Here is a 17,118-nt window from a genome sequence, read left to right on the forward strand (position 1 = left end):
CAATCCTATAGAACCTAAGCCTAGAGCCAAGGTACCCCCCATAGGCCTGTGCCAGTGGGACAGGCCAGGATCTGGGCCTCGTCACCATCCTTACAGATGTTCTCTGTGGTTCCGTCCAGGGCACCTTGCTGTCTCTTCGACTGTGAATTTGTATAACTTTAAAGATCATGGGGTCCTTTTTTTTTTTTTAGTAAACTCAGTATCACGGTCACTAACTTCTCAGCCTCCGTGCATGTAAACAGTGGCAAATGGCTGTATCACAGAATCTGTTTTCCTCTTTTCCACGGGAACGTTATTTCTACGACACAGTGCCCAGTCCCCCCACAGGCCACATGTGAGCTGTTTTCCGTGGCTTCACGTAAAAACGTGCTCAGTCTCATCTATCATCAGGCCTCTGGGCCACTTTCCCAATTCTGCTCTAACTGAACTGATCATGCTACACAGAACGCCTTTTGTAGTTGGGCAGGGAATGGGCATTTTTGTAGGGCAAGTGTCCCGTCCACCAGTGGGAATAGTTATGTTTCTTAGATGAAAAAGCCAGGAAGTCTAGCTAAGTTCAGCTAACCCACGTGAGATGCAGTGTTGAGGCCACTGAACACTTGCTGGGGTCATGGCAGTAACAAGGGGTTCAGGTCGCCCAACACAGCAGCCATTTGTGACCTTCAGTCCCAGGAGGATCCTGGCTCCAGGGTTGATGTTTGTTAACCACGTAACGTTTATATCCTGGTTTCAAGCCCTTTGGGTAAGCTCTTGACCATGGCTGTGGTCCCTACACATAAGGATCACCTGAGGGGGGTGCCTGGGTGGTTCAGTGGGTTAAGGGTCCAACTCTTGATTTCGGCTCAGGTCATGATCTCATGGTTGTTAGTTCAAGCCCCGCATTGGGCTCTGTACTGACAAAGTAGAGCCTGCTTGGGATCCTCTCTCTCTCTCTCTCGGCCCCTTCCCTGTGCTCACTCTCTCCCCCTCAAAATAAATAAATTCAACAAAAATTTTTAAAAAATTAAAGGATCACCTGGGGATATTGATCAGAAGGCTAACACCTGGTCCCTAGCTTAAGAGACTGATTCTGGACATCAGTGGGGCTGTGAGATCTGCGTTTCAACACCCCAACGCCCAACCCATGCACACCCAGTCAAGACGTGTTGGTCAAGGACAAGATCCTCCCAAATTGTCCCATCACACGGCACGTTGCTGTGCCTGGGGAATTAACCAATTCCGGACACAGGTTTGTTCCCCCGGGTGCCTCACGGGCCACTGCCTACACGACAGCATGACTGGCAATGGCTACATGTAGTCAAATGCACAACAGAAATGGCCAAACTGGGGGCGCCTGGGCGGCTCAGTCGGTTACACGTCCGACTTCAACTCAGGTCATGATCTCACGGTTCATGAGTTCGAGCCCCACGTCGGGCTCTGTGCGGACAGCTCAGAGCCTGGAGCCCGCTTCAGATTCTGTGTCTCCCTCTCTCTCTGCCCCTCCCCTGCTCACATGGTCTCTCTCTCTCAAAACTAAATAAACATTAAAAAAAAAAAAAGGAAATGCCCAAACTAGTGGGTGGGGGGCGGCTAAACAGTGATGGGTACTAAGGAGGGCACTTGTTGGGATGAACGCCGGGTGTTACATGTAAGCGATGAATCACTAAATTTTATTCCTGAAGCCATTGACGCTATATGTTAACTTGGGTTTAAATAAAAATTAATTTAATTAATTAAAAAAACAACAACAAGTGGCATCTGTTTCTTCCTGCCACGGAGGTCCTGCTCATTTTTCGGCCAGACAGCAACAAACGGAACTCTTGCTATGTGGCCGCTTTGGAAGGGTGCTCTCCAGGGCCAGATGCCGGGGAGGCAATGGGTGTGAGCCTGTCCAGTGTGCCATACGAGACAGTTCTAGAAGGCCCTGGTCTCACCCCCCCCCCCCCATGGATGCCTGAAAGCTTACTCCTGGAGCGAGAGGCCAGCACTGGAAGGAGCCTGCGGGGTCACCGGCTACACCCGAGGAAATCCAGGCAGGCAGGCTGAGCCGCCAGCCCCAAGTCACACAGCTGGTTAGTAACAGAGGTAGGACGCAAGTCACCGGACTCCCAGATGGTCAACTGGGGTCAACATCTTTGGAGCACCAAGCACTAGGGAGACGGACGGAAGTAACAGGAACACCATTCACTCCATTCCTACACCAATGGAACCCACCGCGGAGCACAGAAAGATGTTCATCGTGGAATAACACTGCCAGTGACACACGTGATGGGTGCTACAAAGGAGGCAGGAGCTCCAAGAGCACAGCCTGGGAGTCCGAGAAGGTTCTGGGAGAAATGAAGTTCAGCTGAAACCTGAATGGTGAAGGTGGGCGGTCTGTCTGGGAAGAACGTTCCGGGCAGAGGAAACACCCGAGTGGCAGGAGGGCGGGGGGTCTGAGGCAAGGCTGGGGCACTGAAAGGAGGCTGGGTGAAGGACCAGTGGGAGATTGAAACGAGAGACTGGAGGGCCTCACGGAGACCAACGAAGGAAGGGGACAAGCTCACACAGTACATCTGAAGAGGAGATTGGTGGCTCCAAGTGGAGCAGTGGGGCCAACATTTAAGAGGGAGACACAAGCTGAAGGCAGTAGTGGCCCAGACCTGGAATGCGGAGGAGGGGAGGTGAGCAGGTGCATCCGGAGGAGAGACAGCTAGGCCTGCGTGAGGGAGGGGACAATGGAGGAGGATCCTGGACCACTCCCTTCCCCTCATGCCCATCACCCTTTGAGATGCCTCCCACTCTTTTATTTTATTTTTTTTTAATCTTTTTTTTTAACGTTTATTTATTTTTCAGACAGAGAGAAACACAGCATGAACAGGGGAGGGGCAGAGAGAGAGGGAAACACAGAATCGGAAGCAGGCTCCAGGCTCCGAGCCATCAGCCCAGAGCCCGACGTGGGGCTCGAACCCGCGGACCGCGAGATCGTGACCTGAGCCGAAGTCGGACGTGTAACCGACTGAGCCACCCAGGCGCCCCGCCTCCCACTCTTTTAGACCTTCATCAGCCAAGCCTAGCTCGTCTTCTGCCTTCTGGAAGCTTGCTCCTGCCGAAATCTCACATGCGTCACTAAGTACTGCCCGCTGATTATTTCCCCACTGCCTATAGGATAAAAATCAAACCATCAGCCTACGGGTCTGGTGTCTCTCCCGACTGCCATCCAGCCTGTCTGTCCAGACGCCCCTCACCGTGCGGGGCTCGCTCTGTCGTTCTGCCCTGCAGCCCTAGAAGGTTCTCCAGCTCCCTCTCAAGTATTCCTCTCTCCACACAGATGGGAACAAGCTCCCTCAGCTTGGGTCCAGGCGATTCCCCCTTCTTTTCCACCCTCGGCAATGCTGCGCACAGCCCGTGCTCCTAGAGAGCAGGCAATCCCTCCTTGGGATTATTTTTCAGGACTCTGACTCAGCCTGGCAGTGAAGATAAAATGCTAATGACAAAGACAAAGTAGAAAAGCCCAAGGCTAGGTAGTTTCAACCACCACCTCCCTCCCTCACAAATACGTTTTCTGCAGAATAAATGGAACATGCACTGACATGTTCTCTGATATGCACCTGTTCCCTTGCATTAGGCATATTCTCTTACAGGCCTCATCTGAAGTTCATTCGGAGTGGAAAGTATGGGACACTGAGTGTGGAAAGAGACTGAATGAGTGACAGCACTGTATGACCTCTTTGGGTAAAGCAGTCACATACAAACCCCCACCCAAAGGACTGGAAGGAAATTCCCAAATTGCCTGGGTGGGGAAATTTCAGAGTGTTTTTGTTACCTTCTTTGTCCTGTTTTCTACTTTTGTCTATAAGTAATATACATTGGGTAAAGCAGTCAGGTACAAACCCCCACCCAATGGGCTGGAAGGAAATTCCCAAATTGCCTGGGTGGGGAACTTTCAGAGTGTTTTTGTTACCTTCTTTGTCCTGGTTTTCTATTTTTGTCTGTAAGTAATATACATTGTATCGGTAATTAACACAGTCATATACATACAAACACCCAGGGGTTCCAACCAACACAAAGGGCCCAACAGGTCAACAACTCAGGCTAGTGCTGATCCCTGGAAGGTCCCCCTACATCAAGGGAGACCAGGTTACAATGGAGACCAGAGAGACGAAGGACTTGTCCTGGGAGAGGCTAGGTCTCAGCAAGCCGCCTTGCGGTCTTGTATTATTAGAGCAATAACAGCCTTACATTAGACTTTTCTCACAGCAAGTCTGACAGCACATTGGGCCAAAGCCCAAATTTCTATCCTTATTTTAGGGATGAATAAACAAAAGCTAGAAGGGGTTCGGGAACTACTCAAATTCACATAGTCGTTTGCCAACCTGCCTTCTGAGATCAAAGCAGGGAATAGCCCCCCAGGTACAGAGACTCCAAACCACGCTTTCTCTCTCTCTCCATTCTGCAAGAAGAGGTTCACAAACACCTTCCTGCTAGATAGAATTTCATTTCACGGCTTTATCCCTGGCATTACTCTTGCCCCCAGGCACACCACAGCAGGTATCATGAGATTCCTCAACCAGTGATGCCACCACGCCAGGAAGTGCCACGTGACCGCCTTAGCCGGTGCAGGTGCAGAACGCCTACCAAGTGGCCAAAAGCTTATTCCCGCCTTGAAACCCCAACTGGTCCTTCTTGTCCAATGAAATGACTCTTACTCCGTTCACTTGAAAACCACCCAAACTGTCAGGAGAACAGGGCTGGGATTATATTTTTCTGTGGTTCCTGTGGCTTTTAAAACCCACATTACTTTTAAATAGACAACGCAGAAAAAGCCCTAGCCTTAGAATGATAAGAAAAAAACCTCAGCCCCACAGAGAACCACATTAAAAACTTTCTACGTCTTTAACACATACAATAACGGGGGAGGAGAGTGAGAGACACGATGCCTCTGGTTTCCTCGTGCAGAGGGTGACAGAATAATCCCGAAGGGTCCGGAGATCTAAATCCAAGAGAGACGGGCAATTCACCTTCCTCCTCCCTGCCTCGAGACCATTTAGCTACCCTGAAATCCCCACAGCTAGTTTTCAAGCCAACCAGATTCCCCGAATGTTCTGCGGCTCGGGAACCGGCTTGCTTCGCTGGAATCTTCTCCCAGCGAAGGCACCCGTGGAGCGCCTTTAGGCCAGCAGGTCCCGGTTCCTTCGGGGCTCCCCATGCCCGGGCGGGGGCCAGCTGCGCCACCTGTGCCCGGCGGGTCGGCCCCCGGGACGGTGCAGAGCCGCGACCCGGGACGCACGCGGAGGCACCGGGACGCGCGCCCGCGCGGCTCTGGGCACCGAGTCCCCGGGCGCCCGCGCGTCTGCCGCCAGCTCGCTCTGACCCCCTCCCTCCCCCTAGGTCACCCGGGGCGACACGCGTGCCGGGCCCCCGACCCGCCGGGCCCAGCCTCCGACGGAGGCTACCTTACTCACCGCGGGGCCCGCCAGAATCAGGAGCGCCCGCAGCTCCTCTTGGAAGCCGGGCAAAAGCTGGCAGCGCGGCCCACGACGCTCGGGGGTGGCCCCGGGGCCGCTCGGCTCGGACAGCTCTATAGCCTCCATGCTCCCGGAGTTCTGCGGCGGGGAAGCGCGGAGATGGCCGCCTGGAGGGCGCAGTGCCGCCCCCACTCCAGTCCCCGCCCCAGACCTCCCGCCGCGCGCCGGGAGCCCGCCCGCAGCCCGGGGCCCCGCCGTGCGCGCCCCCTGCCCGGACGCGACTTTGGGCGCCTCCCTTGCACCCCTGCACCGCTGTGGACGCGACTCCTACCGGGAAGGCAGCGTTTGCAAAAGTTCTGGAAGCACCCAGAAAGTGTTCAGGGGGCTGGGCCCTCGGAGGCGCGGACGCCAGGGCTCGCCCTGGCCCTGCGCCTGCCTGCCCCGGGGGTTTCAGGTTCTGAAACGTGCGGCCAGGAAGGACCTCGAGCCCTCGCTCCGGGACGGGGCCGGCGACCAGCCAGGGGCGCGGGTTGAGCACACGCCCGCCTTGGCGGGCACCTGGGCTTTGGTGGCCCCCGCCCTGCGGAGTGCGCCCAGCACCCGCTTTTGAGGCTGGGTTTGGAATTGGCGTACTCCCTTTCCCCCCACCAACTGTGTTACAGAACTTAGAATCTACCAGAATAGAGCGACAAGCCCACGTTTCCCAAACAGAACGATTCCCGTTCGGCCGGGCTTCTTGGGTATTTATCCTGAATCAGCCTGAAGTGGGAGAACCAGAACCTTTTCGTCCACAAAGGAGGATTTGAGGGACACCTGCCGCGTGGTCCCCGGGAGAGCAGAGCAACTTGCTTGCCTCCTAGGCCCTCCGTTGCCTCCTCTGTAAACTCGGAATAGTTTCTCCACCGCTGGTTCTGGTGACGATGAAATGAGGTTGTGTCGGTGAACGACGTGCCTTCAGCCTGGTACACGATCCTTGCCCCGCAGACGTTAGTTACCAGAATAGGGTGATTTCTGTAATAGTGGAAATTCCTTCTCTTGCAGAAGCGACCCAACTTAAGCAAAGAAAATGGAAAGCATAAAGTTTGGGGCCCCCCAAGCCAGGAAGTTTGGATGCGGGGATTTTAAAGCAAGGTCTTTACTGTTCTCCCTCTCCCCCATCTCTCCTCCCCTTCCCTCGTCTTCCCACCGGTTTTGATTCTCTCCTTGGTTTCATTTTTTTCTACATAGGCAGCCTCTCTTTTCCTGTGCTGGGCAGAGCTGCCTCTGGGAGCCCTCACCCCTTTCTTTCCCACCCTGTAAACCAGATAATAAGGCCCTCTCTCTTCTAGCTCCAAACAAATAGACAAAAACCAGAGAGAAAACTTGAGTGGTCAGATGGAGGTTTCTTGCCCACTTTTGGGAAAATCATCCCGGGGAAGGAAAAGAGGGTCTAATGTTTGCCTAGACCTGGACCATGCGCTCAGGCCTGTCTCCAAAGGGTTGGGCTCTGTGACTGGTAATAGTCTCACCAGAATTACATGCAGGAAAGCGGAGGAGGAGGTGAGGGTCCCAATAGACAAAAACCCTAGGATATACGCTGACTCAATCGCGGCCGTTCTTTACTAGTATTCCGGAGTCTTGGCCAATATAACCAGAGGTGGAACGGAAGTGTGATATATGTGTGTGTATATAGATTTGTATATATATATATAGAGAGAGAGAGAGAGGCCAAAGCATTACAATTGCAGTTACAATTACACACGATCCAAATTAAGCAAATGGGAAAGAAAGCTAATAGAATTCATAAGGGGATTTAACAAAGTTGCTATGGACAAGTTCTTCAACAGATAATTCCAGTCCTTTACATTGGTAATACCATATATGAATATATTGGAGGCAGAAGTTGCTTTCACAACAGCAACAAAGCCTCCTTGTGATGGGAAGCATCATGTCTCACTCCCTAAGGGGGCTGTGCACAGTGACTTCCTTCCAAAGGGCACAGCCTGCAACAGTGGGGGCGGGGTGGGGGATTCGTCACTTTAAAGTGGAGAAAACTGGCAACGCTCCCTCAACCAGATGATCAAGGTCACTATCAAAATCATACCCATGGCATGCACCTGTCTGAGTTCCCTATGGCTGCTGTGACAAGTTACCACAACCTTGATGACTTGAAACCACAGAAGGTCATTCTTTCATAGTTCTGGAGGCGGGGTGTCTCCAATCAAGGACTTAGCAGGATTGGTTCCCTCTTCAGGGCTCAGAGGGGGAATCTGTTTCATGCTTCTCTCCTAGCTCCTGGTGGCTGCCTACAGTCCGTGGTATTCCTTCTTTTGTGGCCACATAATCCCAATCTCTGTCTCCACCACCACTTGGCATTCTCCCTGGGCGTCTACCTCTGTGTCCCTGTTTTCTTATAAGGACACCACTCTTCTTTTTTTTTTAATTGTTTAATTTTTATTTTTTTTTATTGTTTATTTTTGATAGAGACAGACAGACAGACAGAGCGTGAGTGGAGGAGGGGCAGAGAGAGAGAGGGAGACACAGAATCCGAAGCAGGCTCCAGGCTCTGGGCTGTCAGCACAGAGCCCGATGCAGGGCTCGAACCCACGAACCGTGAGATCATAACCAGAGCCGAAGTCAGATGCCTACCCAACTGAGCCACCCAGGCACCCCTATTTTATTTCTTTTTTAATGTTCATTTATTTTGTGTGTGAGAGAGGTGGGGGGAGGGGAAGAGAGAGGGAGAGAGAGAGAATCCCAAGTAGGGTCAGTACTGTCAGCCCAGAGCCCTATGTGGGGCTCTGTCTCACAAACCGTGAGATCGTGACCTGAGCCAAAATCAAGAGTCAGATGCTTAACCGACTGAGCCAACCAGCTGTCCCCCAAAACAAATACCTTTCTGAAAAAGAAAAGTAATGGGGAAGAAAAGATCTTGTCAATTGATAATTAGTTTAAAACAACACACAGTTACGTTAAGACTAGATAACTTGATCAAGGAAACGGTGGTCAGCCAAAACATGGACCTCATCCATAGGCCTTCTCTTACACTAGAAAGTCCTATTTGGCCATTGGAGTCAATACATAAGCAAAGGATTACTTCAAGAATGGTTGTGGGAAAGCATGCTTGACTTGGACGGTGCTGGGATCTTGACTGACATGCCATGATATCCGCGGATTTATTCAGAAAGATTGTATCTCATTAAGATACTGAGACTTCCCGGTCAGTCATATCCCTACTTCAATTCATGTCTGATTCCCCCTAGATGAGTAATATATTGACTTTGCTGATGATCTTTGAAAAATTGTCATTACTATGTTCCTCTGTGGCTCCCGCTAAGAGATTTTTAAAAGGCACATATTGAAGTTACTTTTGTCTGCTTTTTTTCCCCCCAGTGTTCACTGAAGTAATCACATTTTCTTTTCTTTGAGGATTTCAGTGTGAAGTTCATCATAGCTTCCCTGATGTGTAACCATCACTGATTCCTGGAATAAACTCCCCTTGATTATGGTATAGCATCAGTGGTCTATGGTGGTGAATTTATTACTAGTGTTTCATTCGGGATTTTTATATCTGTGCACTCTTTTGTATACGTTTTCCCTGTCTTTGTCCAAGTTAGTTATCACACCATTTATAACCTCGTAGAATCAATTGTGAAGCTTTCTGTTCTTATGCTTTGTAATTATTAGAATATTATCAGAATTACCTGTTCTTTGGGGGCGCCTGAGTGGCTCAGTCAGTTAAGCATCCGACTCTTGGTTTGGGCTCAGGTCATGATTTCACGGTTCGCGAGTTCAAGCCCCGCATCGGGCTCTGCGCTGACAGCATGGAGCCTGCTCGGGATTCTCTGCCTCCCTCTCTCTCTTCCCCTCTCCTCCTCCACACGTGTAAATAAACTTAAAAAAAGAAGAAAGAATTATCTGTTCTTTGAAGGTTTGACGGCATTCATCAAAAGACTGGCTGATGCCTTTTTTTTTTAGGAGCTATATTTAGTTTGAAAATAAGAAGAAAAAAAGGGGAAAGTTTCTGTTTCTTCTGAGGCTGCTGGTCTATTCAGATTTTCTACCTCTTCTTGAATCGATTTTGGCCAATGGTAAACGTTTATAGGTTGTGGTTGTAACACATGACCACAGATTTACTTGGCTTGAAACAAGAAAATGTAGCCAGGGCCCAAGGGCGATGAGCACCTGACTCCAGGGGGGTCACAACCGGACCCCGTTCGGCCACGCACCACTGACAAAATCCAAAGGCAGAGACGAGTGGAGGTGACACGAGGAAGGGATTTACTTCCGTGAAGCCAACACCAGGAAGACAGCGAAGTAGCTTCTCAAAGACATTGCCAAAGTGCCAAAAAAAAAAACCTTCCAGGGTTACACAAGGAAAGTGTGGGGCAAGGGTTGGCAGGTACCGGTGGGTGGGCAGTAATGATCGGGTCCATCAGTGTCTTGGAGCCAGCCCCCACCTTCCCCCCAGGGTCTCACTGGCTCAGGGCTGTCACTTAGCACTCGCTCGAGGGGGTAGTTTCGGTTTTCATCACTGGATGCTTTGCCCGAAGGGTCTTTTGCCCGAGCTAAGAGATAAGCCGGAAGAGAAGAACTTAAATCACTCAGAAAGTTTGAGCTCAAAATGGAGGTAGTTGGAGTCTTTGTATGACTCTTGATAACCGAGTAGTTTTACCAATAGAAATAGTCTTTCAAAAACTTTAGTATTTTACCGAGGTCACAAGTCTGAAATGGGTTTTGTGGGGATAAGATCACGATGTGAGCAGGGCTGCGATCCTGCTGGGGGTTCGGGGGGGGGGGGGTGGGAATCCATTTTCTCGCCTTTTCCAGCATCTAAAGGCTGCCTTGGCTCGTGGCTCCTTCCTCCATCTTCCAAGTCCATGGCTCTAACCTCTGCTTCATCATATCTCCTTGTTCTGACTTTGACCCGCTTGCTCTCCTCTTGTAAGGACCTTGGAGGTTATACTGGGCCTACTTGATAATATTTGCATGCACGATCCTTAAATGAATCACATCTGCAAAGTCCCTTTGCCACGCAAAAGGGAACGCTCAGAGGTTCTGGGGGTTAGAGTATAGACGTCATTGGGGGGCCATTACTCTGCATACCGCACTCACTGGGTTCTCAGCATGTGCCTGGCTTTCCGGTATTCTTTATTCTGAAGAACTCTTCATTATAGAGTGGGTGATTTCTCAAGTAGCCGCTTTTTTAGAAAAGCTATGCAATATATATTTTGTGGACCCTTGCATGCCACCTTTTTTGTCTTCTGTTCACACATTAGAGATACCCCATTGCTTCTAGCATAGTGTGTTACAGACGAAAAGTCCAAAGCCACTCTGATTCTTCTTATTATGGGGAACACTGCGGTGGTCGTTGTGGCTAATTTTCCAATATTCTTTTCACTCCAAATGATTCATCTTAGCCAGTCCTGCTAATCTCATTTCCCTTGTCAGGGGTCTGTGTCGGAATGGAGACACATACCACAGAGAGAGACAGAGAATGAGCTACAGAGAGATTATAAATAGACCATTGTGAAAGGTAAGTTACCATCATTCACAAGATAGGGAAAAGCCTTTTTAAAATTGCAATGTTGTGGGGCGTCTGGGTGGCTCAGTCGGTTAAGCATCCGACTTCGGCTCAGGTCGTGATCTCGCGGTCCGTGAGTTCGAGCCCCGCTTCGGGCTCTGTGCTGACAGCTCGGAGCCTGCTTCCGACTCTGCGTCTCCCTCTCTCTCTGCCCTCCCCCACTCATGCTCTATCTCTCTCTGTCTCAAAAATAAATAAACGTTAAAAAAAAATTTTTAAATTGCGATGTTGTGCTTTATAATAAGAAATATATACTGTGTTTGGTGTTCATCCCGTTTCTGGCCCAGAGCCCCTAAAACCATTGGAATTCCCTAAGTGATAGGAGAAATCGAGAAGTCTTTTTTTGGTGACTTTTGGACCTCACCTAAGGGTGAGAGCTGTTTGCCACTTGAGCCAACTATGTGATTAGAGGCTTTTGGTTTTACCCCCAACCTACAAGGAGGGGAGAGGGGGTTGGAGGTCGAGTTCGACTGCCAATGGCTAATGATTTAATCAATCGTGCCTACTTAATGAAGCCTCCATCAAGACCCCAAAGGGGATGGGGTTCAGAGAGCTGCTGGGTCGGTGACCAGGCTGCTATTCGGAGACAGTGGCCCTTGGAGAACATGGAAGCTCCCCGCTCTTTCCCACACCCCTTGCCCTGTGTGTCTCCTCCATCTGGCTGTTCCTGAGTTATATCCCTTCATCCTAATAAACCGGTCATCTAAGTAAGTCAACTGTTTCTCTGCGTTCTGTGAGCTGCTCTAGCAAATTAATTGTTTAGGGTAGGGGTCACGGGAATTGGATGGTATTGGAATTGGAATTGGAATTGACTTGAACTGGAGGATTAGGGACACCCTGCCAGTGTCCGAGAATTGTTTGGTGGGTGGGGAACCACCCCCAACACACACGCGCGCGCGCACACACACACACACACACACACACACACACACACACTGGAATTGGGTGCAGAATGCTTCTTATAAATGTACACACAGAGAAAGAGAACAAACCACCTGTTTCAGTCACTTCACCCACACGTCAATAAGTAAAACACAGAACCTCAACACTAACCGGCTGGTTGAGCTGCAACTGCTAGAGGGCTCCTCTCCATTCCAGGGAGGGAAAATAACCACTTTTCCTCTTAAGTGATTTGAGCTCGTGCTGGCGTGTGCCCACAAAAACATAACGGGGCTTCCCGGGAGGTATCGGAATCCCCAAGGTAAATGAAGACATAACCTAAAGATCCGAATTCCTGTTGGCTCCCATCTGACGAGGCTCTCCAAATGGTCCGACCGTGTATCTCCCCCACTCCCTGCCATGGAGGCGTAAGTAGCTGTATGCAGGTTAGAACCAGACCCAAACCAGACTTGGCCAAGAATCAGACACAACCCAGGACAGAAACAGAGCCAGAAGACACATAGAAGACACAGGGGCAGGGGCGCCTGGGTAGCTCAGTCGGTTAAGCTTCTGACTTCGGCTCAGGTCATGATCTCGCCGTTCGTGAGCTCAAGCCCCGTGAGTTCAAGCCCCGCGTCGGGCTCTGTGCCGACAGCTCAGAGCCTGGAGCCTGCTTTGGATTCTGTGTCTCCCTCTCTCTCTGCCCCTCCTCCACTCGCCCTCTGTCTCAAAAATAAATAAACATTAAAAAATTTTTTTAAATAAATAAGACACAGGGTCAGTGAGAGCCAAGCTTTATTGCTTCATGAGACTCTTGCTGGACTGGGCCGGGCTGGCACCAGCCATTCTTCGTGTAGAAGCAACAGGCTAGAGCAACAGAACCTTGAACAAGGCAGAAGGGCCTGCAGGGACCCCCGAGCTGAGCGCAAACAGGCTCATTAAGTGACCCACTTCGAAATAGCCACAGGCCCTCACTGACCAAGCACAACCGGGCAGTGGGTAAGATTAACCAAAAAGGGAAAATTCCATGTTTCCATGCTCCCTCACCCCACCGTGTAACTATAGCCCCTCACTACCGCGTTGTGGCAGGTGGTATCTCCTTTGCTGTCCTGCCGCTGCTCTCTTGCAGTGTATTCAGTAAACTCCCATCTCTCTTGTTCTGCCTTGGGTGAATTCTTCCACTGCGGGCACCACAGACCCCCACCCAATCGGGACGCCCCACGCTCCAAAGGGCAGTTTTCTTGGGTCTGGTGGTAAGCACTCCCAGTGTGCCAGTGGTGACCAGAAGACCCAGAAACACACGCATTTTCAAGTTTATCTATTTATTTACCGAGAGAGAAAAAAACACAAGCAGGGGAGGGGCAGAGAGAGGGAGAGAGAATCCCAAGCCCGATGCGGGGCTCAAACTCACAAACTGCGATACCGTGTCCCGAGGCGAAAGTCTGACGCTTAACCAGCCGAGCCACCCAGGTGGCCCGGAAACCGATGCATTTTAGACAAGAGAAGGAGGTTAAACTGCAGAACTGTTCCCACGTCAGACTTCAGAGATGGATTGTCAAATAAGGAAACACTACAGGTATTCAAAGAGGAAACAGATAAAGTCAAGATCTCCAAGGTTACCAAGTCTGTCCGTGACGCTAAGTAAATGAATGAATAAATAAATACATTTCACATGAAAATCATATCCATAAAGTTGGTGACACGTCTTCAGACGTCGGCACTACAAAAGTCGAGGGGCAGGATTTTAGGTCGGGAAGTATGCAACTTAGAGGACTCAGGTCTCCCTGATCTGGGGAATCCAAGTGTTTGGTTTCTGATTTGCTCCTGCCTGCAAGATGTCCCGGATGCACTTGCCATGTTAGCAAAGTACCAGCCTTGCTTCCCTCAGGAACGTGAATCTGGGAGCCCGGATGGATATGCCTGAGCCCTTCCTCCCTCGGGCTCCTCCCTAGCCATCCCTGGTCCAGTTTGGATGACCCTGCCTCTCGCACTGAGGAAAACAGTCTAACGGATATGATACAGACAGCTTTCTTCTTCTTCTTCTTGCTTATATGGCCGATCTTGCCTTCGTCCTTGGAAGTTAGATGTTTCAGGAGAATCTGTCTGAGAGCAGATCTTCCTTCAAGTTCTCCTGACCCTGCTGGGCCCTTTATTCACATGCGTCCTCAGCTCAGCAAAACTGGCTTCACTTGATGAGGAAACCACCACCCACAGAGTCACCGGCCCCCAGTTCTCACAAACTCTGATGCCCCTGACTCCAAGGTTCCTTGTGTTTTTCACCATATCCCCTTAACGTCTTCTTTTGGGGTTTGTGAAGGTGAACAGGCTCTTTAGCTAACTGGGGTGCTGTTTTTGGAACGTAGGTAAACTGTGTTTTAAGCATCTATGATGCTTCGAGAGGCTTTGAGTGTATTTTACGCCATGGTGGTGGTCCTGTGTCTCAGCACTTACAGAAGAAGGGAAAGTGGATTTTGATCTTAAATCAAGAGTCAGACTCTCAACCAGCTGAGCCATCCAGGCGGCCCCACCCTATCATCTTAAAAGTAAAATGTCTTCCATTAAGATTAAGTGCGTTTTGGGGGCACCTGGGTGGCTCGGTCGGTGGAGCGTCCGACTTCGGCTCAGGTCACGATCTCACAGTTCGTGGGTTCGAGCCCCGCCTCGGGCTCTGTGCTGACGGCTTGCTGGGAGCCTGGAGCCTGCTTCAGATTCTGTGTCTCCTTCTCTCTCTACCCCTCCCCCTGCTCACGCTTCGTCTCACTCTGTTTCTCAAAAATAAATACATGTAAAAAAAAATTAAAAAAAAAAAAAAAAGATTAAGTGTGTTTTGCCCGGGTACGGCCGGTACGACCAATCTCCAGGGTGGGAGGAGGCGTCCAACGCTCTGGTCTTTGCAGAGATTTCTGCAAAAGAGTTTTGCTGGTGGGACTCGCTCAGCAAGCAAGCACAGCAAGTGATCGTGGATGTCCTGTCAGCTCTGTGGCCCTTCGCCAGTCGGGGGGCTATATGGCCACAGTCGGAACGAAGTTCTGTGCTTTGAACTGGGAAGATCAGTCAGCAGTTGTCCTGACCACAGTAAAGACAAGAACAGCAAGGTGGATCCTGATGGGAGAGATTTAGCTGGCACCGTGGCTGAGGAAACAGCCCCAGAAGTTCTGGATGGCACCAGGGGCCCCTGTAGCCCCTCCTTCCTGACCGTGGGAAAGTCCTTGGGCCACGTGGACATCTCCAACGGATTGGATGGATCCCTGGACCATAAAAGCTTCTATCACACTGGCAGCCTGTCCTCCGTGGATGCCTTTGACTGTGGCCTGCAGACAGGAAAGCTCTCCAACCGCAGAAGTGTTTACGAGCTGGAAGAAGAAGAACAAATTCCAGATGGGATGTGTATGGATGCTGAGGGGGAGCTCTGGGTGGCCTGTTAACATTGGAGGAAGAGTGATCCGCGTAGATCCTGAGACAGGGGAAAGAAAGACTCCAAATCCTGAAGTTGGCCTGTTGATAAAACAACTTGCTGCTCCGGAAGGAGGGACTAGTCTGAAATGTAGGCGACCTGTGCCGGGATGGAATGGACCCCGAGGGTCTATTGCAGCAGCCTGAAGCTGGTGGAATTTTCAAGATAGCTGGCCTGGGGGGTCAGAGGAACTCCTCCCTATCCCTAGGCAGGCTTTCTTTCTTACTGGAGGAAATTTTTCTCTCTTTTTTTTTAATGTTTCTTTTTGAGAGAGCAGGGGAGGGGCAGAGAGAAAAGGGGGACAGAAGATCTGAAGCAGGCTCTGTGCTAACAGCAGCGAGCCGGGTACAGGGCTCGAACCCACAAACCATGAGATCGTGACCTGAAACAAAGTCGGAGGCTTAACCAACTGAGCCACCCAGGCACCCTGAACTAGAGGAAATTTGAAGACATGTAGAAAAGTCTACAGCCGTGGGCGCCTGGGTGGCTCAGTCCGTTGAGGGTCTGACTTCGGCTCAGGTCTGACCTCACCATTTGTGAGTTCGCGCAACAAACCTTTGACACGTGTGCTCAGCGGAAGCCCGTGTTCCTGTCCAAGAGAGCAGGGGACTACTTCCTGCCACCTTGGGCTGGGAGCACTGCCCCCTCAGGTGCAGCCACACATACCTCGACGGGTAATTCCTCCCTGCCCCGCTCACCGTGGCCTGACGCAGCACCCTGAGATTTTAGGCCCAGTTGGCCATCGCACAAACGTGTGGCGACAATCCCTTATGACCACGACCAGCCAACTCCAGGCAAGGCCAGAGGCTGACACCTGGGCCGGCTGCTGCCACGACATGAGCTCAGGGCGTTGGTCACTCATAGAGCCGTGCCTTGCTCAGCCACAAAGGAGCTCAAGCCCCCCAACCTGGCCAGGAGCTCCGACTCAGGGCTCCCCCGGGGGTGCGGGGCACAGCGGGTCTGGGGCTGGATTTGCTGGATTTGGAGGCTAAAAGGAGACACCCTAGGTTCTGGTTTGGGACAGCCTAAGCCAAGCTAACTCAGTTCCCCGCGAAAGGAGACCTTTGGACTCTGAAAGAGGCAACATCGCCGAGGGGAAGGTGCCACCAGTCTGTAAATCAGAAGACCTGGGTTCTAGCCTTGCCATTGCCATTTCCTGGCTGCGTGACCACAGACCAGCCACCTCACCTTGAATTTTAATGTTCTTGCACTAAACGATGAGAATTAGTTCTGAGCGGGTCTGTTTCCATAAACTTATTGAGAGGGTCAAAGGAAAAATGTGTGTAAAAGCACGGCGTGAACTCTATTGAAGGAGGCCACTGTGAGCCATTCTCCTCCTTAGAGATTATCTAGAATGCTCTGCGCACCCTTTATGACTATTAAGGTAAACGGTCCTCACTTTCCTTTCTTGAACATCTTCAGTGATGGGGACCTCATGATTTGTATCGGTTTCCCGGGCTGCTGTAACCAGTTGCCAAATCTTAGTGGTTTAAACAACACAACTGTTCAGGTGCCTGGGTGGCTCAGTAGGTTAAGCATCAGGCTTTGGCTCAGGTCATGATCTCCCAGTCCATGGGTTTGAGCCCTGCATCTGGCTCTTTTGCTGATAGCCCAGAGCCTGAGTCTGCTTTGGATTCTGTGTCTCCCTCTCTCTGATCCTCTTCTGCTCATGCTCGCTCACTCTCTCTCTCTCTCAAAAATAAATAAACGTTAAAAAATTATAAACAACACAAATGTACTGGGGCGCCTGGGTGGCTCAGTCGGTTGAGCATCTGGGCTCAGGTCATGATCTCATG

At 50.9% G+C, this 17,118-nt stretch overlaps 1 protein-coding gene and 1 pseudogene across 1 annotated transcript in view; one reads left to right on the forward strand and one right to left on the reverse strand.

The window, feature by feature from the left end:
- LOC132688251 (multidrug and toxin extrusion protein 1) overlaps positions 1-5,614 on the reverse strand; it is a 37,314-nt gene extending 31,700 nt beyond the window's left edge. Inside the window, exon 1 of the mRNA XM_060647153.3 lies at positions 5,424-5,614. Within this exon, the coding sequence (XP_060503136.1) occupies positions 5,424-5,552 (129 nt within the window). The 5' untranslated portion in view covers positions 5,553-5,614. The remainder of the gene's footprint in view (positions 1-5,423) is intronic.
- Positions 5,615-14,683: 9,069 nt separating this feature from the next.
- LOC132687103 (regucalcin pseudogene) lies at positions 14,684-15,530 on the forward strand (annotated as a pseudogene).
- The last annotated feature ends 1,588 nt before the right edge of the window (positions 15,531-17,118 follow it).

This window comes from Panthera onca, chromosome E1 (assembly GCF_046562875.1).
Source record: "Panthera onca isolate mPanOnc1 chromosome E1, mPanOnc1 haplotype 2, whole genome shotgun sequence".
Taxonomy (NCBI): domain Eukaryota; kingdom Metazoa; phylum Chordata; class Mammalia; order Carnivora; family Felidae; genus Panthera; species Panthera onca.